Raw genomic sequence first — 21908 nt, 5'->3', positions numbered from 1 at the left:
TGCTACCGTCGACAGACTAACTAACCCTCCAGTGTCAGTAGCCTCTGAATTTCTATCCACCAGGGCATGCAATGATTTTGCCTCCTTTTTCACTGACAAAATTCAGAAAATCAGACAAGCAGTCAGTGCCTCTGCATCAGGTACAGCAAATGTGTTGTCCCTATGTCCACCTAATATCAATTCAAACACCATGACACAATTCCATCAGATTAATGATAAAAACCTAGAGGACATTATACAACTTCTGAAATCCTCCTCCTGCTGCCTTGATATTATTCCAACAGGATTTTTCAAAGATGTTTTGCCTTGCATGGCCTCAGATCTACTTCATATAGTAAACAAATCTCTTCACTCAGGTATTTTTCCACAGGCCCTGAAAACTGCAGTCATTAAACCGCTCTTAAAAAAGAATCTAGATGCTTCAGTAATGAACAATTACAGGCCCATATCAAACCTCCCATTTCTAGGTAAAATCATTGAAAAAGTTGTTTTTCAACAGTTGAGTAATTTCTTGCATTTAAATAACTGTTTTGATGTGTTCCAGTCAGGCTTTTGTCCAAACCACAGCACTGAGACTGCTCTTGTAAAGGTCTTTGATGACATCCACTTAAACACAGACAGTGGCAGAACTTCAGTGTTAGTATTATTAGATCTCAGTGCTGCGTTTGACACTGTTGACCACAACATATTACTAGACCGACTGAAAAATTGGGTGGGACTTTCGGAAACAGTTCTAAATTGGTTTGAATCCTACTTAAAGGACAGAAAGAACTTTGTTTCTATAGGTAAATACACATCTGAGTTGACAAATATGACATGTGGGGTACCTCAAGGCTCCATCTTGGGGCCTCTTCTCTTTAACGTCTACATGCTACCACTGGCTCAGATAATGAAGAACAACAAAATAAGTTACCATAGCTATGCGGATGACACACAAATTTACGTAACAATTTCACCAGGAGACTATGCTCCAATTCAAACACTGAGTAAGTGCATTGAACAAATCAAATGACTGGATGTGTCAGAACTTTCTCCAATTAAACAAAGATAAAACTGAGGTAATGGTTTTTGGAGCCAAGGCAGAACGTATAAAAGTTAGCGCTGAGCTTCAGTCTGCAATGTTTCAAAACAGATAAAGCCAGAAATCTAGGTGTAGTCATGGACTCTGACCTGAGTTTCAACAGTCACATTAAAACAGTTACTAAATCAGCCTACTATCACCTAAAGACTATATCTAGGATTAAAAGACTAATGTCACAGCAGGATTTGGAAAAACTTGTCCATGCTTTTATCTTCAGTAGACTCGACTACTGCAATGGTGTCTTCACAGGTCTCACTAAAAAATCTATTAGAAAGCTGCAGCTAATTCAGAACGCTGCTGCTCGAGTCCTCACTAACACTAAGAAAGTGGATCACATCACTCCTGTTCTGAAGTCTTTACACTGGCTTCCTGTGTGTCAAATAATAGATTTCAAAATACTGCTGCTGGTTTATAAAGCACTGAATGGTTTAGGCCCAAAATACATTTCTGACCTACTGCTAAATTATGAACCATCCAGATCTCTCAGGTCTTCAGGGACTAGTCAGCTTTCTGTCCCCAGAGTCAGAACTAAACATGGTAAAGCAGCGTTCAGTTATTATGCTCCAAATATCTGGAACAAACTCCCAGAAACCTGCAGGTCCACTGCAACTCTTACTACTTTTAAATCCAGGCTGAAGACTTTTCTTTTTGTCACTGCTTTTAATTGAACTATTCATATCTTAGACTGCACTGTAACTTTTATCCATGTATTTTTTCTTTTAATGTTTATTTTATTAGCTTTTCTTTTTAATGACTGATTTTAAATGCCATTTTCGTAATGTCTTTCATTTTTTGTAAAGGCACTTGCCTTGTGTTGAAAAGTGCTATATAAATAAACTTGCCTTGCCTTAATCGCCTGTGAGTCGGTTTGGTGACGCTGGATATATTTAAGTTTCCATTTCCCAGTACAACACTGTCATGTGACGATGCCATCATGACATTTAAGAAACAAAAATGCAAATATAATTTTACAAGTAGGCTATTACTTTAAATCTTCACATATTAAACTAAATTACATTTATCATAATTTCACTTTTTTAGAATCCAAATCGTTTTTTTATCCCGGGGGAAGTTGTCTGGTCTTCATGTGAGAACAGGTTACATCAGCCTGTGGTGTCTGTCTCCCCCTGCTGTGAACAGAAAGAAAGATATTTTTGTTTTAGCTCTTGCTTTTTATTAAAAATCCTTGAATAAGAGTCTGAAACGTTCACCTCTACATAACCAATGAGCCCCTTTTAGGGGTGGGGGAGTAAAGAAAATAGTGATATTTTCCTAACATTTTACTACATACATCACATTTTTACTTAAACAGTCCACATTTGGCCCAGATTTACCAAGATTCCTCATCATAAGAAGATTTTTTTAGTCAATACCAACTTGCTTCACACTCATACAAAGAGTGACCATGGACTGTATAAAATATAACAACTACTGAATGACAGAATGAGACAGACAGGCAAGCAACAAGAGAGACATTGAACCTTCTGCACTTTGGGGTCAAGTAGCAGAAACAAAAATTGGACAAGATGCATGTCAATCAATGCTGAGTGTATTATGTATTGAACAGGAATACATTTTAAATAAATATTATGTATAATAGTTAATTTCACAAATTTGCCATTTTCAAAATACATTCATACACATCGATAAAAAAAACACATTTACAACAGACCAACAACATGCCACTTTGACAAAAAAGGCACAAGTTTCAAAACTCTTAAACACAAAGACAAGCAATGAATTGACAGAACTGTTTACTTCTAAATTGAGATTCTGCATAAATCACATCCCGGCTGCATTCAAACTCCCTCTTTATCAAAAATAATCTGAGGTTTCTGGAGTGTGGAGTCGAAACACAATGAGATTATGGGAGAGCTGGAACTTGATGGCAAACACTAAGGATTTAGTTGAAGTTACGGCTGGAGGATTGACAAAGACATTTGCTGCAGCCATGAGGTGATACAGCTCTTCTCCAAACCAATTCTGAAGATTTCTCCCCCCAGTCCCATGTATTTAGATGGTTCTGAGAGAATAATTTACATTTTGCATGACAAGATAAATCAGGCACAGAACAATAACACCTCTATCAACTGACGCCAACAGGCAGGAATAGGGACACAGAGAGCACAGCAGCCCAAGGTCGCAGGTGCTGTACTGTGCTCAGCGAGGGCAGTACAAGCTGATAGACTAGGTCAAAGTTATGGGCCTAGGAAAATATTTCCCCAACAGTTCATTTTATGGTGTCTAAATAAATATTGCTTTGAATCTGTGTTTTTTTGGGATATTTGGTTCTGCTTCTTTTTTTTTAAATATACTTTATTTTGATAAGATGTTTTATGTTTTTTAAAGGGACCACTCTGGAGGTCGCCTTGGAATGCGGCGTGTCCCCTCTGGAAGACAACAGGACCCCTCTGTAGGAAGGGCAGGAGGCCTGTGGGACCCCTCTGGAGACACAGCATCCGGAGCACAGGGGTAACAGGAGTTTAAAGCAGGTCTGCAGTCTATTGGAGGAATTCACAAAGTTCCTTCAAAAGCCTGGCAGTGAGCTCCATAACCAGGACTTATCAGCCACTTCCCGGCATGGAAGGGAAAGAGCGGCCTCCTGAGCCTCTTTACAAGGTGCTCTCTTCCACTCCACAAGAATGCATAAAAGCTTGTGAGATAAATCATAAAGGTCATCCTAAAAAGTACTGCTGGGTCCATCTTGGTGAGCTTGTTCTGTCAGGGTTTGGCAGGAATGCGGAACCAAAAGCAGTAAAAAAAACGGGGAGGCAGGGTAAGAAGCAGAGATGTAGGTGTCAAGGTTGTGAATGATCCCTTGATGGTATATATCTACTCTATTAGTAATAGTACTGTAATAAATGTTAACAAATCATTAGTGGATAATGTATGTGGTTTTATAATTTATTTTTGGTCTAGATCCTCTGCAGCCCTTTTTTACAACATTGTTATACGATTTTAAACCCTGAATAATCTATACAAAAAACTACTTAAAACTTAGGAACAAATGATAAAGGGTTTAGTTGAGCTCTTGTTAGAAAGTTGTACCTCTTTTTATTAACTGAAAACGTAAAAAACAACGGATAAAATAACAGGTAAATATACCGCTGTAACCCTGTGATGTTCAGGCTACTTTGGTGCTGAAGAAGTCTCTTTGTCATTGATTCCTTTCTTCGGCATTGCCTGAGATATCCCATAGGGCACGTGGCATGCTACTGTCCCGATTTCCGCTGCCCCCTCCACATGAAACATCTGGTCATCAAAGAAAATATGCGGCCTGATCTTCTCAAGCATGGGGCCCTTGGGTGCCCCTGCCAGAAAGAGAGCCTCATCGATCTCCAGACCCCACGAGCGCAGAGTCTTCAGAGCCCTGGTACCAGAGCTGGCTGCGCTGCGAGCGGTCACCAAGTAGGTCCGGATGGGGCAGTCCATGCGCTGACCTTTGCCATAAAACTTCTTCTGCAGCTTTCCTAAAGCCTCCAGGAAACATTTCAGGGGTCCCTGCACAAAGAAGAAGGAATAGAGTAAATACAAAGTCACCTTTTGCTAGTTTTTACATTGTTAAGGGCCAACTCGAGATACAAATCTGCTTAATTGGTATAATCTGTGCCAAAGTTTGAAATAAACTGTTCTCTTTATAGAGAGTTTACCAGCAGCTCTATGATAACTTCCTACTGTAGTTCATCATGTATTTTCTAATTACCAGGTTAGTTCCTGAGACCTGGTATACAGTGATATCACAACAGCACTCAAAGATGGCAAGCAGTAAGCATTAAGGCTATGACAACCCCTCAGATGAGCCAAATAGCAGTGAAAGGGCAAATGGTAAAATTATAAAACTAATTTAAAGACCAAATTAAGTTTTTGATTTTGCAGAGATGTCACTATGATTCCCAATCCTAGAAATGACTTGTATTTGTACACTATTATCATAGATGTTAGAAGTGGCTGTCAAAAGTACTCACAAATACCTAAGTTGTAGTAAACCAGTCCTTTCATTTAATGTACTACAGTACATTTACAATAGTGGTGTGATACTGATTGTCTCTTTTGTGTATACTGTACATGGTCTAGAGGCTTGTTCTCGTGTGCCTTCTCATGCTCAAAGAACTTGTCCAGTCCATGGGCCTTGTAAATGCGCTCAGACTCATCAGAGAAGAGGACGGCGTCACCATCGAAGGCGACTCGCAGCTGGGTGTCCGACACTTCCGTTATCTTCTCTTGGGTGAACATGGTAGCTGCTGCTATACCTGAGCGTGTTATTAGAAACAGGTGTGTATAAATACATGTTACATACCATATAGCAGAGACACTCACTTTGGCCTCTGGAGTGCAGTCATATAGCTTCTTGGAACACTTTCTATGATGCGCATACAATATAATCATACTTATGATGCAAAATATCTGATTATATAGCACCGTTTTGTTTTTGTTTGCTTCCACACTTTACTGGGTTGCAGTTTTTTAACCCTTTGATGTCATGGCGCACAGGTAACAATGACCAATTGCTAATGTACATTGAGCCCTCGTGCTTTGATTCTTTTATAAAGCATTATGAATATTAACAGTGCTTACAACTGTGGACAGTGCTAGCCAGCTTCTTAGTTATATGTACCTTCTTCCAGAGCTTCTCGAACCTTGTCTGGATCAGAAGACAAGTACAGGTTAGTGTGGTAGGCCTTCAAGTAGCCTATGGGACTGTTCCCTCCCGTCATACAGAAGCGCTCGATGAACAACTCTGCGGAGAAGAGGAATCAAAGATAAGTTGATGTGCATTAAATTAAAAATATGCAATAATTAAATGAATTGGTGCATAACCTCATATTTTTACATTCATAGCAGATCACTTTCAACATTAAATACTGAGCGCTGGTGGTGGGTGGCTTTAGGTTATAAAGCATGAAGCGAAAACCCAGTGTTGAGGAAAGAGCCTGAGATGTTTCCGTTTGGCCTGACTCCTTCAGTGGGCGTATGGTGAGGGGCTGCCAAACCCCTGCAATGAGCAAGGACTGCAGCTCCACGTCTCCCACCACTTATACCCTGGGTTCATATTGTCATGGGTCACTCTGTTTGTGGGAATAAAGAGGACCAGCTGTGCAGAGCAGCTAGTGAATGCCAGCACATCTGATCTTTTGCTATTTCAGTAATTTACCCAATGAAAACTAAAGCTTTTTACTTAAAGGTGTTTATGTTGAGTGGTAATTCCAAGCATGCATAATATATTTTTATTTGGGAGTTGCAGTTACACATACAGCATGCTAACACTAGTTCTATGTTACAGATCTAGCTTACACTACTGATTTAAAGCTACATCAAGAATGAACAAGAAGACCTAATTGAACTTTGTCAACAATCTGATGGCTAAAGTGATGGCTTGCACTCAGAAGATGAACCAGTGATGCTGGATGGGAATATACACAAGACAAAAGTGTCACGATCTTAGTTCTATTTCGTCCCTACTGACCGCCAGAGGCGGTGCTTTAAGCACTGGATATGTCCATCGCGCGCATGCGCAGCTCGAGTACCAATAACAACACTATACCGGCTATATCAGCCGGTGTCATCAGAGGATCTGTTCCTTTCATCTTCTCGCTGCGCGAGAGTACCGTGGCTACATTTTTGTAGCCTACAGCGTTCAGGTTTGAACGTTTGATCTGAGGGATTGCTCTGCAAGCCGCTGGCCGCGTGCAGCTTTGCGACTGACAGTCGGAGCTACGGGTCGTTAACGTGTCCTCCAGGAGCTGTGGCCGGCTGTGCGCTGTGCAGAGCCTCGACGGACAGGTTTGTGTCAGCTTGTTGCTGGTGATGGCTGTGTCCCAGCACCCTCTCCCAGCCAAGTTGTCCTGATTGCCGTCTTATTTTTTGTTTGGCTTAGACTTTCTGGTGACGACAGTGTTCCCACTTCCTCTCTCATTAAGTTGCCCTTATGCTCTTTTGAAAGTTCTGCTTGTGGCGTTGTGCCCGAGCTATCATTAGCATTTGAGTCCCAGCTTTGGCTGTGTCCCTCATTACATTTATTAGTATGGAAAGCAGAGTGTCATATTTTAAACCCGTTTTTCGTTTAGATGCAGAGAGTAAGGTAAGTACTTTCTATTTCTTAGAAGCTATTATCTGGTCTTAACATTTGTGTTCTGACTTGGTCGCTTGATTGTTAGCAGCAGCCGCTTGGCTAACACCTTGCTGTTAAGCTTAATTATCCGGTAACATAGGGTTTGATTGCAGTAGCGCTAGATCGTTGTATTACTGCTCCTAGTACTAGACTCCAAGCACTAGGATGATATGCAGAGAACATCTTCACTGCGGGTGCTGTGTGCTCTGCATGTGCGGTTACTACTGTAACCAGGCACGGTTCTATGCGGGCTGTTCTCTTTCTTAGAAGCTAATTATCTGGTCTTAACATTGTGTTCTGACTTGGTTGCTTGGTTGTTAGCAGCAGCCGCTTGGCTAACACCTTGCATGTACTGTTAAGCTTCATTATTTAACTCAGCCTGTGAGGGCAGTGCTCTCGCTCCCGCTCCCGGCAAACGCATGGTATGGTTGCAGTAGCGCTATATCGTTGTATTTACTGCTCCTAGTACTAGACTCCTAGCACTAGGACGATATGCAGAGAACAATCTTCAATGTGTGTGCTGTGTGCTCTGCATGTGTGGCCATTAAGGAGGATTTCATTCTCCCAATATTATATTATCTAGTGGGCAGCCGTTTGGCTGACACTTTTAGGCACCGGCCACAGTTACTACTGTAACTAAGGTTCTAAGTCGTAAGTACTGGCCATAATTACTACTGTAACTACGGTTCCAAGCCGTGTAAGTACTGGCCATAGTCAATACCGTAACTACGGCTCTATGCTGTGTAAGTACTGGCCATAGTTACTACTGTAACTACGGTTTTAAGCCGTAAGTACTGGCCATAGTTACTACTGTAACTACGGTTCCAAGCTGTGCAAGTACTGGCCATAGTCAATACCGTAACTACGGCTCTATGCTGTGTAAGTACTGGCCATAGTTACTACTGTAACTACGGTTCTAAGCCATGTAAGTACTGGCCATAGTTACTACTGTAACTACGGTTCCAAGCCGTGCAAGTACTGGCCAGAGTTACTACTGTAACTACGGCTCTATGCTGTGTAAGTTCTGGCCATAGTTACTACTGTAACTACGGTTCTAAGCCATGTAAGTACTGGCCATAGTTACGACTGTAACTACGATTCTAAACCGTGTAAGTACTGGCCATAGTTACTACTGTAACTACGGTTATATGCCGTGTGAGCACTGGCCATGGTTACTGCTGTAACTACGGCTCTGTGCTGTTCTCTTCTTTAGAAGCTAGTTATCTGGTCTTAAACATGTGTGTTATTTGACTTGATCTCGCTTGATCGTGAGCAGCAGCCGCTCGGCTAACGTCTTGCGTGTACTGTTTAGCTTCTTTATTTTACCCAGCTAGGTGAAGGCATTGCTCTCGCTCCCGCTCCCTCTGCCGGTAATGTGGATGTAGCTACATCCCTTTTTCTGTTCGGCGAGTAGTAGCACCGCTCTACTCTTCCCGTTCAGCAGGTAGCTGGTGAAGGCTGTGTTCCCTCTCCCGGTTACGCTGCTTCTGGCATTCGTCTCTAACTCAACCAGTGAAGGCAGTGTTCTCGCCCCCGCTCCTGGCAGACGCTGAACTGCCTCGTTTTTCCGTTAAGCAGGTAGGCGGTGAAGGCTGTGTTCCCGCACCCGCTCCTGGTTACGCTGCATCTGGCGTTAGTCTCTAACTCAACCAGTGAAGGCAGTTTCGCCCCCGCTCCTGGTAGACGCCAAACTGCCTCGTATTTCCGTTAAGCAGGTAGCCGGTGAAGGCTGTGTTCCCGCACCCGCTCCCGGTTACGCTGCATCTGGCATTCGTCTCTAACTCAACCAGTGAAGGTAGTGTTCTCGCCCCCGCTCCTGGTAGGCGCTGAACTGCCTTGTCTTTCCATTAAGCAGGTAGCTGGTGAAGGCTGTGTTCCCGCACCCGCTCCCGGTTACGCTGCATCTGGCATTCGTCTCTAACTCAACCAGTGAAGGTAGTGTTCTCGCTCCCGCTCCTGGTAGACGCGGAATTGCCCTGTTTTTCTGTTAAGCAGGTAGCTGGTGAAGGCTGTGTTCCCGCACCCGGTTATGCCGCATCTGGCATTCGTCTCTAACTCAACCAGTTAAGGCAGTGTTCTCGCCCCCGCTCCTGGTAGGGGCTGAACTGCCTTGTCTTTCCATTAAGCAGGTAGCTGGTGAAGGCTGTGTTCCTGCACCCACTCCTGGTTATGCTGCATCTGGCATTCGTCTCTAACTCAGCCGGCAGTGTTCTCGCCCCCGCTCCTGGTAGACGCTGAACTGCCGTGTTTATTAATCCAGCCAGGTGAAGGCAGTGCTCTCGCTCCGGCTCCCTCTGCCGGTAACGTGGGTGTAATTACATCCCTCTTTCTGTTCGGCGAGTAGCAGCAACGCTCTACTCTTTCCATTAAGCAGGTAGCTGGTGAAGGCTGTGTTCCCGCACCCGTTCCCGGCTACGCTGCATCTGGCTACCTACAGAATGGCTCATTCATGTAGCGCCTGTATGGCTTCTCTTGAGCCCGAGGACGGCCACGACCGCTGCCCCTCCTGCCTCGGCCGCCTCTGGCGGTCAGTGGGGACGATATTCGAGCATCTGAGGGAGGTTCTCACGGTAAACGCCTGCATGAGCTGTAGCTGCATGCCTTGGGCGCTCAGAGTGGCTAGAATCACTGAGGTGGAACATCTGGCAGCAGCCTACAGACACCTCTCCTTGTCACATCCTCCTCCAGATCAATTCGGCCGTTCCCGGCGACTTGAGGGAGCGATGGCTATGTTTGCTCCCCCCAATAGAAGGACTAGAAACAGGCTGTCCTCTAAAGTGGATCGGCTAACTGCCGATAGGGGCATGATGAAGTCACCTCTTGGCCCTTCAGCCTGGGCCCGGTGTAGGGGCTGCTAGCGGGCCGCCTGTCCCCCCCCCCCCTCGGTTGGCGCACCTCCTTCGGCTGACGCGCCTCCTTCGGTTGACGCACCTCTGTATGAGGACGCCTTGTCGCTAGTACAGACTCGTCGCCAGGTTTGGCTGGCCCAGTCACCACTAACGGAGGCATGTAAGAGAGTCCTCCGTAGCATACCAGTCGAGCCAGGGGAGCTGTTTAGGTCAGCTGCCCTGGAGGCACTGGAGCGTGCTACCCAAGCTAGGCAGACCAGGCAGCAGCTCTCTGGTCTTCGCAGACCTGTGCCCACTCCCAGCAGGCCCAGGGGCCGCTCTAGCAGCCGCACTCAGCCGCCGGATTACAGGGGTGGTCTGCAGAGGTCTTAGCGGCCCACTCAACCGCCTCCCAATGACTTTCCTGCCCCAGGTCACCCGCCTTCCAGGCGGCCTCCAAGAGGGGCCGGGGGCGAAATCCCGGGGGCGGTCGTCGGCTGCTTTCCCAGCAGCAGCTCAGTTACTGGGCGGTCTGTACTTCCGGCCCTTGGGTGGTTTTCACCTTAACCCAGGGGTACGGACTGCAGCTCCGGCCCCTAGCCTTCGGCTGGGTCTAATTGACAGTCGTCAGCGATCAAGCCAGTAAGACCCTCTGCGTAGCCCAGGGGGTTCTACTTGGAGTACTTTCTCATGAACAAGAAAGTCGGCGGATTTCGCCCGATCTTGGACCTCAGAGGAATCAACAGATTCCTGAAGGTGCTGCCATTCTATATGCTGACCACTGCATATGCACAGGTGGAGTGGTTCTCAACCGTGGACTTGAGGGATGCCTACTTCCACGTGGGCCGGGCAAGATGGTGCCTTATATTCAGTTCCTCTGGCCCTTGGGCAGACTGGCAGCTGCCTCGGCCGCTGGGTCCTTAGGCCCGCTGTCGTTGCGCCCCATGCAGATGTGGCTGAACAGCCTTCACTTGAACGCCAAGTGGCACAGGGAAGTCAGGGTGTCGCAGCATTGCCTCCACTCTCTGTCACGCTGGAGGGGCAGGGCCTATCTCCTGGTGGGCGTGTGTTAGAGTTTATTGAAGGATAAATATGTTTTCATAATGTGTTCTGATAAATGTATTGTCATAAATGTGTTTAAGAAGATTCTTAGTCAGGAAGGGAGGAACAGAGAACAGTCTGTTCAGAAGCACACATACACACACACACACATTCACATGACAGAGTCACAAGATACACACAAACATATATTGGTGTTGGTCATCATCACATGATTGTCATGTTACTGTATTGTTGAAAATAAAAGGGCTGCACTGAGCAAAGGCGAGCGGAATTGGTTGAGAGTGGACATTTGCAGGTCGCTCGCCGATTCTCCTTGCAGCAAGCTAAATTGAAAACTCGAGTACTGTTATCTCTGTTCACTGGATTTGGTATATTGAACCGAACTGGGGTTTTACCCTTACAAAGTAATATTGCAATACCCCACATTAATTGGTCCTTCGAGCCGGAGTCCAACAACATCGTGACGGGAAGGAGGAAGAAGACGACACGCCGCAGTCTGTCGACAGCCGGGATCATCAGCCGACCCCGAGAAAGACCCGGGACGCAGAATTTGTGGCCGGGCCGGTGCTTATATGTCCAACCTCCCTCATCCTGGACACGATTGACGGAATCCAACCGGACCAGTGACCACAGATAACGGGTAAGACAAGGTTTCTCCGCCTATAAGGAGGGTGATAAAACGTTGATAGAGAAAGGTTTCTCCGCCTATAAGGAGGGTGATAAAAACGTTGATAGACAAAGGTTTCTCCGCCTATAAGGAGGGTGATAAAACGTTACATTTATGAGTGATTGAGTGAAAGCAGTGTGTAAAAGTGTCACCAGTGGAATCAGCGCACAGAGTGGAAACCTAACGGTGCTAACACAAACTCTGTGGCCTGTTGAAGTACACACAGTGGTGAATTAGGAATTAGGTTCCGACCGACACGTTGTCCAGTAGGAACACCAAGCTAGAATCATGGGGTCCGATGGGAGTAAGCCTGCCGCTACAGGGGATATGAGATATATGGAAATATATAGTCATGGCAGCACCATTTATTGTAGCAAATGGTATAAACAGTACGGCTTCCAAGGGAAGCTGGAGAAAACAGCAGTAAGAGAATTAAGCGACAAATTCAGAGCAGCAACAGCTGGAACAACGCAAGGCAAGAAAAGAAAAAAGTTAGAAGCTCAACTACGGGTTGCAGTTATATGGGCTGAACAAGCCCATAAAAGGACAGGTGGAGCAGTGGAAGGTATGATAGCAGCGGCTATTTCAGTGAAAGCAGACGAGGAGACAGGGACGTCAGGATCAATTGATGCTGCACGCACAGCGGCGATAATAGTCGAGCATAGAAGGGAAGAGCAAAGTATTAGAAAAGCGCAAGAGAAAGAGAAAAAGCAAAGAGAGAAAGAGACAAAACAACGCATAGAACAAGAATGGGCAGCAACAATAAGCCCTCCGCATACAAGAAGCAAGGAGGAAAGGAAAACCAAGTTATATCCTGTTGAAGAATTAAGAGAAGCAGAACAATCCTTCGACGGAACAGCATATCAGGGTGACACTTATCCATTAGTACAAGTGGCCAACCCGCACTATGGAGTTGGCGAAGACCTAGAAAGAATGTTAAAAGTGTTCCGCCCATGGACAATGGATGGGTGTAAAAAGGCTTGTGAGGGACTGACTCCATACAAACAGGACCCGGCGCAGTTTGTCCTTGACCATACTGCATTAATAGCGTCATATGGTTTAAATGGACATGAAGTTTTAAGAACCCTTATGGTAATCCTTGGCCATGAGTGGGCAAGGGTAAAAGGCATTTTCACGGGAACAGCAGCAGATGGAGGCCCAATGCCACCAGGTGACCAGGCTTTAACCAATGCTCTGGTTCCAGTGTACCAAGCAATTGAGAGGACTTTTGCCCTAAGACGTGATTTTACAAAAGTCTCGGGATGTAGGCAAGGGGAAAAAGAGTCAGTGCAGGACTTCAGAGTAAGAATGGAAGAGTGTTTCCGTATTCACAGCGGCATCCCCTACAGCAACGTAGCTGACTCTGCATTCGTACAACAGCTAAAACAAAGCTTAATGAATGGGTTTCACCCAGGAGTCGCAGATTTCATCCACAAGCACAATGTTAACCATAGAACATGCGACTTACAAGAATGCCTAAATTATGCAGAACACGCCACATCCCAAATCAAAGAAAAAAGACAAAAGAAAGCATCTGCATCAGCTTTCTTTGTAGGAGAAGGAGGATAAACCAATGAGGTTTTCTTTGTAGGACCAGGACAGGGAAGAGGTGGGTTTAACAGAGGACGAGGGAATGGTAGAGGAACAGGCAGAGGCAGAGGACGAGGACTAAACTCAGATGGGAAATTCCTATGCCACAGATGCGGAAAGGAGGGACACATGGCTAGGGACTGCAGGGAAGAGAGACCACAGAACAAAGAAGGGGGACAAAAGGGACAATACAAAGACAAAATACATGCCCCCCCCCCTTCACATAACCTACATAGTTATGACAACTGACTAGACGTAGAAAAGGAAGAAGAGGACATCCACACACATCACATTGACATTTCTGAAGTATTACTGAATCTGTCGGACAACAGTATTAAACCTACCAGGACAATCTAAATCAATGGGGAAAAAATTTGAATTCTTATGTGACAGCGGTGCAGACTCATCAGTAGTGAACAAAGAGGTCCAAAGAATGTGGCCACCAACTGGCACTATGTTTGTAAAATCAGCAAATGGACACATAAATCAGAGGTCGATTTCAAAGCCACTTGTTATGGAAGATAGAAGGTCAGGCCTCCAGGCATCCCTCAAATTTGTGTTCATCTCAAACTGCCCTGTCAATTTGCTAGGGAGAGACGGCATCGAAATGTTAAAAATCAGGATAAACAACAAGATAGTACTCCCTGTTAGTCTCTACAAAACAGCAGCTCATTTGAGTCATGGGCCGTGCCATGTCTCAACAGGAGGGATGGTGACAATAATAAATGAACACTTCCATACATACGGCTACATTACATTTTCTAAAAACTTTTGTAGAGCCTGTGTAGTATGTTGCAGACACAATGCTCAAGGCAATGAGCGACCACAGAGAGGAAAGTTTCCTCCACCACCATACCCGTTTCAACACATGCATATGGACTTCATCGAACTAACACAATGCCAAGGGTACACATACTGTTTGGTAATGATATGTCCATTTTCAAAGTGGGTTGAAATATTCCCAGCAAAACATGCAGACGCTATTACCGTAGAAAAAGCCATATGCAAGACAATAATACCAAACAGAGGTATTCCAGAGAAACTGTACAGTGATAATGGTTCTCATTTTGTAAATCAGGTTATTACCAAACTGTCCGAGCATATGAGGATAACATTAAAAAACCATTGTGCATATCATCCACAAAGTGCAGGCTTAGTGGAAAGAACAAACGGAACAGTAAAGTTAAGACTAAGGAAAACAATGGAGGAAACAGGAAGAAAGGCAAAAGGGTTGTCTCCCATAACAGGAAGGCAATTCAGACTACCAATCACAGACGAGGTGAGGGAGGAGGATGATGCTGAGGCAGAGACTACATTAGCTGAATGGATGAGCAGACTCTTCAGAAGCAATGAGATAGCTCGAACAAATAACCTGCCAGACATTTCTACTCCCTTACAGGATACTCGAGTGCAGACTGGTGACCAGGTACTCGTGAAGGTGATTAAGAGGAAGCATTGGCACTGTCCACGGTGGGACGGTCCCTACACGGTACTGCTGACAACACCGACTGCACTAAAAATCGCCGAAAGAACTACGTGGATACATCAGAGCCACTGCAAAAAGAGAATACCTCTCCAACTTAACGACGGATAAGTGGTGGAAGTCCGGCTACAAAGGGCGGTGTTTCATTAGGAAATACTGGTCTCAACCCCGGTGAAGAAAACAACAGAACCACTATCACAAATAGACTATGTTGGGAAAGGTGTTGTTTGTAGTGGCCCTACTGGGTCTGACGCTAATGACTATAAGACAATTGAGTGAGGAATCCTCAACAAAAGAAGAAGTCCATCGAGAGAAAAAATTGTCACTACTTAAAGATGACCCATGGAACCACAATGACTATACTGACACAGACCCCTCTCAAAAGGACGAATATACTTACCTAACCTCCAATGTGTAAGACTTAAAGCTAGGTTAATGTCTGTCATATGACGAATGGTTCGAAAATGTCAAAAACAAGTGAATTAATTCTGAAAGTAATAAAGACACTGTAACCAGCTAGTAATTATGAAAAACAGGAGGGAATGTTAGAGTTTATTGAAGGATAAATATGTTTTCATAATGTGTTCTGATAAATGTATTGTCATAAATGTGTTTAAGAAAATTCTTAGTCAGGAAGGGAGGAACAGAGAACAGTCTGTTCAGAAGCACACATACACACACACACATACTGTCATTCACATGACAGAGTCACAAGATACACACAAACATATATTGGTGTTGATCATCATCACATGATTGTCATGTTACTGTATTGTTGAAAATAAAAGGGCTGCACTGAGCAAAGGCGGGCGGAATTGGTTGAGAGTGGACATTTGCAGGTCGCTCGCCGATTCTCCTTGCAGCAAGCTAAATTGAAAACTCGAGTACTGTTATCTCTGTTCACTGGATTTGGTATATTGAACCGAACTGGGGTTTTACCCTTACAAAGTAATATTGCAATACCCCACAGCGTGCCCATGGGCGCCATCCCATCCCGCCAGGAGACCATCACCATAGGTGCATGTCTCTCAGGGTGGGGTGCAGTGCGGCAGGGCAGGACCGTTCAGGGTCAGCGGTCTGCCCAGGAGAATGCGCGCCAGGTCAACGTGCTAGAGCTTCGGGCTGTGCAGCTTGCACTCACGCACTTTCTACCCCACCTGGGGGGCAAGAATGTGCGTGTTCCATGGGGACAGCATATACGTTGTTGCTTAGACAACAGTCCCTTCTAGATAGTGGACATTCTCACTCCACTCTGATATTATGTGGCTGCGGTTTCTGCCCGACATGTTCGGGTCGACGGCGCCACGGCGGGGTGCCACAGGTCGGTGTCCCTCTTTATGAGAGGGGCTTTACGGCAGCGTCCCCCTAGCACCCCGAGGGCTCCGGCTTGGGACCTGCCCCTGCTGCCGGATACCCTATCATCTCCTCCCTTCGAGCCCCTGGCCCAGGTGGGGCTTAGGTGGTTGCCCACGAAGGCAGCATTTCTACTTGCCATAGCCTCAGGGAAGCGAGTCGGGGAGTTGCATGTCCTCTCCATGAACAATACATGCCCGAGGTGGGACTCTCAAGCATTGCCCTTTGGGCAAATGTGGCATTCCTGCCTGGGGTCCTTCCACAAACCCACTTCAATCAGCCTGCCCAGCTGGCATGCTTTGACATTCAGGAGTACGGCACGTCGAAGTTGCTGTGCCCTGGGGGTGCCCAAAGGGCGTATATCAAGGCTACTGCCTGTATACGGCAGGAGGAGCAACTCTTGATTTTGCCCTGGCGGCACTAAAGGAGGTTATGCCCTCTAACCAGTGGCTGCCCCACTGGGTTGTCGATACCATCTCACAGGCTTACGGGGCCAGTGGCCGCCCCCTGCCATCAGGCTGAGATGCCACTCTACAAGGAGCATCTCAACATCTTGGGCTGCCCTGAGGGTGGTGCCCCTGGAGACCATCTGCGCCGCGGCATCGTGGGCGTCTTCTGGCACATTCTCCAGTTGTCATCAGGTCAATGTCGCCACTCCCCATTCTTTGGGCGTGGTCCTTTTGCCGAGCTCCGCTGCTTCCAGCGGTGAGCAAGGGCTTGGATTCTTCATGAGATTGTTGGTATCAGTCATCCAGTGCTTAAAGCACCGCCTCTGGCGGTCAGTAGGGACGAAATAGAACGATAGTTACGGCTGTAACTACGGTTCTATGAGTCCCGGATGACCGCCAGAGTTCCCTGTCACTCAGAATTCTTGTGTGCTCGCGAGAAGATTCTGGGAACAGATCCTCTGACGACACCGGCTGATATAGCCAGTGTCACGTGGGTCACAGGTGACTTTGTTGTTATTGGTACTCGAGCTGCGCATGCGCGCGATGGACATATCCAGTGCTTAAAGCACCGCCTCTGGCGGTCATCCGGGACTCATAGAACCGTAGTTACAGCCGTAACTATCGTTTTATGTCACGGTTTTATTTTGGTCTGTCTTGTCATGGTTTTATTTTGCAATTCTGTTCTCCCTGTGTCTTGTCTTCGTCCCTGTCGTTAGTTTCCCTGGTGTGTCTGATTGTGTTCACCTGTTGCCCTTGTGTTTCTCCTTCCCTGCCCGGCTGTTTCTCGTCTCTTGATTACCCCTCCCTGTACTTAGTCTTGTCTCTTCCTGTGTTCGGTGTTGGTTCATTATTTGTCGTTCATGCCTCCCTTCATGTTGGTCACAGTCACCTTTTGTTTGGATGCTACCTCGTGCTACAGTTCCTGTTCATGGATTCTTGTTTTTTCAGCTTTTGTAAATAAAGCTCGCCTTTTGTTTCATTTTGAAACCTGCTTCCCTCCTCAATCTGCATTTGGGTCCTATTTTTCCCCAACCCTGACAAAAAGGGTGTGTCACAAGCCTTTATCGCTCATGTTAGTAACTTACGGTGATGATTGATGGTATTGATAAGTCTTAGGCCAACGTATGCATGGTTGTTGGTCATGAGCACCACATCAAACAGCTCCTCGCTGTCAGGGTAAAGCTCCCTCAGTTGAGTGTTCACAGCCTCCAGAGCCTGGCAACATGACAAAAAACAGATTTCAGCTAGACAAAAAAAAAAGTGTGCGTGTGCGTGTGTGCGCTCGCTCTGACCTTGACAAAGGAGAAGGCAGGGCCGGGGCTGAAAGGCTGCGTTTCATGCTCCACCTGATACTTGATGTAGTCTTCAAGGCCCTGCTGCTTGTAGATCTGCTGCTCCTTCTCCATGTTGAAGAGGACTCGTGCCGACACGCCGATGGTGATGGCATTCTCCGGCTTTGGCTAGAGTAAAAAAGAGTTGCAATAACATTCAGCTTTAGTTTTCTTCACAATCACAGTTGCCTTATTTCAGATGCAAAGACGTATACCTCAATAAGCGAGACATATCAGCTAGCTTAGCAAAACTTAGCATAAAGACTGTAATGTGTAGAAACAGCTCGCGTGGCTTTTTCTCCAAAGGCAACGATATCTCTGTACAAGCACGCCTAACACCTTAATACAATTGTTTCCACACACATGTTGCTTCATAAACAAGTTGTCCTTCTTTTGGTTGTTATCAAACAAGGTTATGGTGAACCTTTCTGCCTGTAGGGACGCAGTGCATTATTAATATTGTGAGCAGTGGCACTAAAATATTGGAAAAGTGTTTACTGATTTGCTGACAGCTCCAAGTAGAAAGAAACTACTTAATAAAGGCTTTATTTAATGCCAACAGTGGGTAAACTGAGTGAGTTGTTGTGACAGAATGGAGGTGACAATGTGATAAGAAATACTTTCCTTTGCAAGACTCTGATAGTGCAGGCCCACATACCGAGCCGGCCTGTTAAGCATTATGAGACTGGGACAACAACACAGAATATAGCACACTGTTTATAATGGGGCTCACACTTTTGGTCATGATATTATATCCACAACACATTTTGAGGTTCTGTTGTTTGGTTATACTTTTGTAAATTATATTACTGTAATGTCAGTAGACCAGATAATACCATGAAGATATTTTAACCTGAAACCTGGGGTTGAAAACATACTTCCACTGCTTAAAGAATATTTAACAAATATTTTATATCACATTTTTTTAACTTACAACTGAGACAACTCCCTACATTCTGTAAGTGCCTGAAGTAGCAGTTGTTTTTGTCTTTTTTTGTGCTTTGCTGCATCCTTTCCAGGTAAGAAATCCAAACGATAGCCTTCACAGGCAACCTTGCACCTGATATCAAACAAGAGCCCTCTGTGATTTGCTCAGTTTCTAACAATAAAGCCTTTCTGAGTTTCTATCTCCTGCTTCACCTAATGATATCTCAACCTAACTTTCTTTCTTACTGAGGATTTCAATGCTGCACTTGCTAGTAATCATGATAGTAACCCTTGTTTTGTTAACAGGGCTACCTTTGATAAAGATGACAGGTCAGATCATGACCACCGTGAAATAAGCAGCCTCAAGTCCTGAACACAAGTGTGTCTTGGCAGGCTTTCACTATCAAGTAAGATAAAAATTATTAAACTCCAAAGTTTACATTTGACTTGGGTCGCCTTTGCTGTCAACAACTCTGATACTGCAGCTGTAAATGGATGAAGGCTGAAGGATACTCACAGGTTTAGGTTTCCTGGTGGGGGTGGAGGGCTTCAACTTCATCCTAGCATCTTCCCAGGGGGCCCGGTTGCTGATGCTGGTCAAGTCAGGTCCACGGGCTGTCAGTGTGTCCCTGTTGTTTTGACTCATCTTACCTCCTCGGCTCTTCCTCAGGTCCACACTGAATCCCAGTGTATCCCCTGATAGCTCTCTTCTCTCTCCCTCTCTTTGGCAGGGAGTTCCCATCTAAGTCCTTACTCACTCTTCAGTCCTGGTGCACACAAGAGATGAGATCACCCTGGCTATAGCAGAAGAGGCACTTAGCTAAATGATATTCCAAAGAAAGAAGATGATTGGAGAATAAAAAAGATGAAGAGAGATTCAGAACAATCTGTTAATATTACCTCCTGTCTCTAGCATCATACGCATTGTAATCCTCATTCAGCTCTTGTGTGCTTGTCTTTTCCTGTTTCCCTCTCTCTATCACACATACACTGCTGACTCCATCCACTTGCATCCTCCCACCTTTTTTTTAACCCTTCCCATGTCTAATTCCCTGGAGCAGCAGCAGAGCATGTGATGTAATGTATGTGACAACTGGTTGATGCTCCCTATTGGACAAAACATGCCGCTGTGTCAGAACAGCGCTGTGTCATGATGCTTGTAATGCTTCAGTTCTCTTAATAGAGAGGTGGAGGTGATATTTTTAAGCATAGAAGCAAAACTGTTTTCTCATACAATGCAATATACATCGCTTGTGAAGAGGGTTGTTCATATTATGTTGCATTGTATTCCATGTGGTCTACATTTCTGTCGTTCTATCTACCGTATCACGTTCCTGCTCAGCAGTGTGGGAAACGGAGTCCATCCTGGGTAATTTGCCTCTTGCTATATAAACCCCTGCAGGATCTTTCCAACATTACATTAGATGTTACTTGTTAGACGCTTTTATCCAAAGCGACTAACATACTCAATACTGTGGACAATCCCCACAGGAGCAATTTGGGGTGACGTGTCTTGCCCAGGGACACAACCACATGCTGACTGCAGTGGGGTTTGAACCTGTGCTCCCCTTATCCCAACACCAAGGCCCTATCCACTGCGCCACACGCCTCCTGTGGATTGGACTATGTAGCAGCAGTCCCAGTTGCCAGGCAACGACAGGCTAGGACATCCCATTTGAGATCTGATTGGCTGCACCACCAAATATGGCATTAATCAGAATGGGAGACTGGTGATGCAGGGAAGAAAGATGAAAGACTTGAAACAGCATTAATGCATTTTAAATAATGACACTAAGCAGACCTCCAGAAAGGGACTCGAAGATCAGAAGGATAATAGACACAACATGCACACCCTGCTGTCCTGTTTGCCGTGTCTTGCAGGTAACCTACCCTTGATATGTTGTAACGCTTGGTGGCTGAACTTTTAAAAACTATGCATGTCTTTTTTTCTGAAAATGTCAAGATACTTTACCATGTCGTTTCCCCCCCCATATTTTTCAACATATGTCGTCTTTTTGTACATTTTTAACATCTACATGTACATTTTTAACATACTTTACAATGTCGTTTTTTCTGATATTTTTGACATACTATGTTGTTTTTTAAAAGTTTGACAAACCTTCCCTTGATATGTTGTACCGCTTGGTGACTGAACTTTAAAAACTGTGAAGCTTCATCAGCGTTCTCTCTCTCATCCAGTCAGTTTCTGCTGCATTATCAGCCACTGCTTCTGTTCTTTTGTTAGCTTATATTTTACGTTATATGCAATAAACTTTGCTTTAAAAATTATATTTGTTTGTTTGAATGCTTTGTTGTATCCCCTGCACCAGAATATAATATATTACTGTATGCATAACATCATTATTTTTGACACTTTGGTTGGTACTTTTGTAATATTGTCGACATATACTATGTTGTTTTTTCCCATATTTTTCAACTTACTATATACAATGTCATTTTTTGCTATTTACAACATACTCTGTTGTTCTTTCTGAAAATGTCGACACACTATACTACGTAGTTTTGGGGCATATTTATATTTATGTCATCCTTTTGTACATTTTTTACATTTTATTCTATGTCGTTTATTAGCAAATTTTTCAACATACTATACCATGTAATTTTTACTGATATTTTTGACATACTATACTATGTCGCCTTTTTGCATATTCACCACATAGGCCTACTATACTACGTATTTTTTTTCTTCCATATTTTCAACATACTATACTATTTAATGTTTTATTAATGCTAATTTCTGACATAGTTTACTATGTCATTTTTGTGTACATTTTCGACATACTATACTTAGTATTTTTTTCTGAAAATGTCAAGATACTTTACCAAGTCGTTTTTTTATATTTTTCCACTATGTCGTTTTTTTTATATTTTTCACTATGTCGTCTTTGTGTACATTTTTAACATACGTTACAATTTTATGTTTTCTTGCATATTTACGACATACTACACTCCGCATACTATTTTGTGTATTTTTGTCTATGTCGGCTTTTCTTATACTTTTGACATA

At 44.6% G+C, this 21908-nt stretch overlaps 1 protein-coding gene across 2 annotated transcripts; it reads right to left on the bottom strand.

The window, feature by feature from the left end:
- Positions 1–2253: 2253 nt before the first annotated feature.
- On the bottom strand, positions 2254–19889 carry LOC117468133 (cytosolic 5'-nucleotidase 1A-like). Of its 2 annotated transcripts, XM_034112126.1 has the most exons (7): positions 19781–19889; positions 19398–19678; positions 17915–18082; positions 17708–17837; positions 5697–5819; positions 5147–5331; positions 2254–4582 (listed from the first exon to the last, which is right to left on the bottom strand). In XM_034112126.1, exons 2-7 carry the CDS (start codon positions 19620–19622, stop codon positions 4211–4213), a joined length of 1203 nt encoding a protein of 400 aa, XP_033968017.1. In that variant the 5' UTR covers positions 19623–19678; positions 19781–19889; the 3' UTR covers positions 2254–4210. The 2 variants fall into 2 exon arrangements, with proteins under 2 accessions (XP_033968017.1, XP_033968016.1); XM_034112125.1 differs by having other exon boundaries at positions 19398–19889.
- Positions 19890–21908: the final 2019 nt, after the last annotated feature.

The sequence above is a fragment of the Pseudochaenichthys georgianus genome, chromosome 22 (assembly GCF_902827115.2).
Source record: "Pseudochaenichthys georgianus chromosome 22, fPseGeo1.2, whole genome shotgun sequence".
NCBI classification, from domain to species: Eukaryota; Metazoa; Chordata; class Actinopteri; order Perciformes; family Channichthyidae; genus Pseudochaenichthys; species Pseudochaenichthys georgianus.
This window is presented reverse-complemented; position numbering and strand designations above follow the sequence as displayed.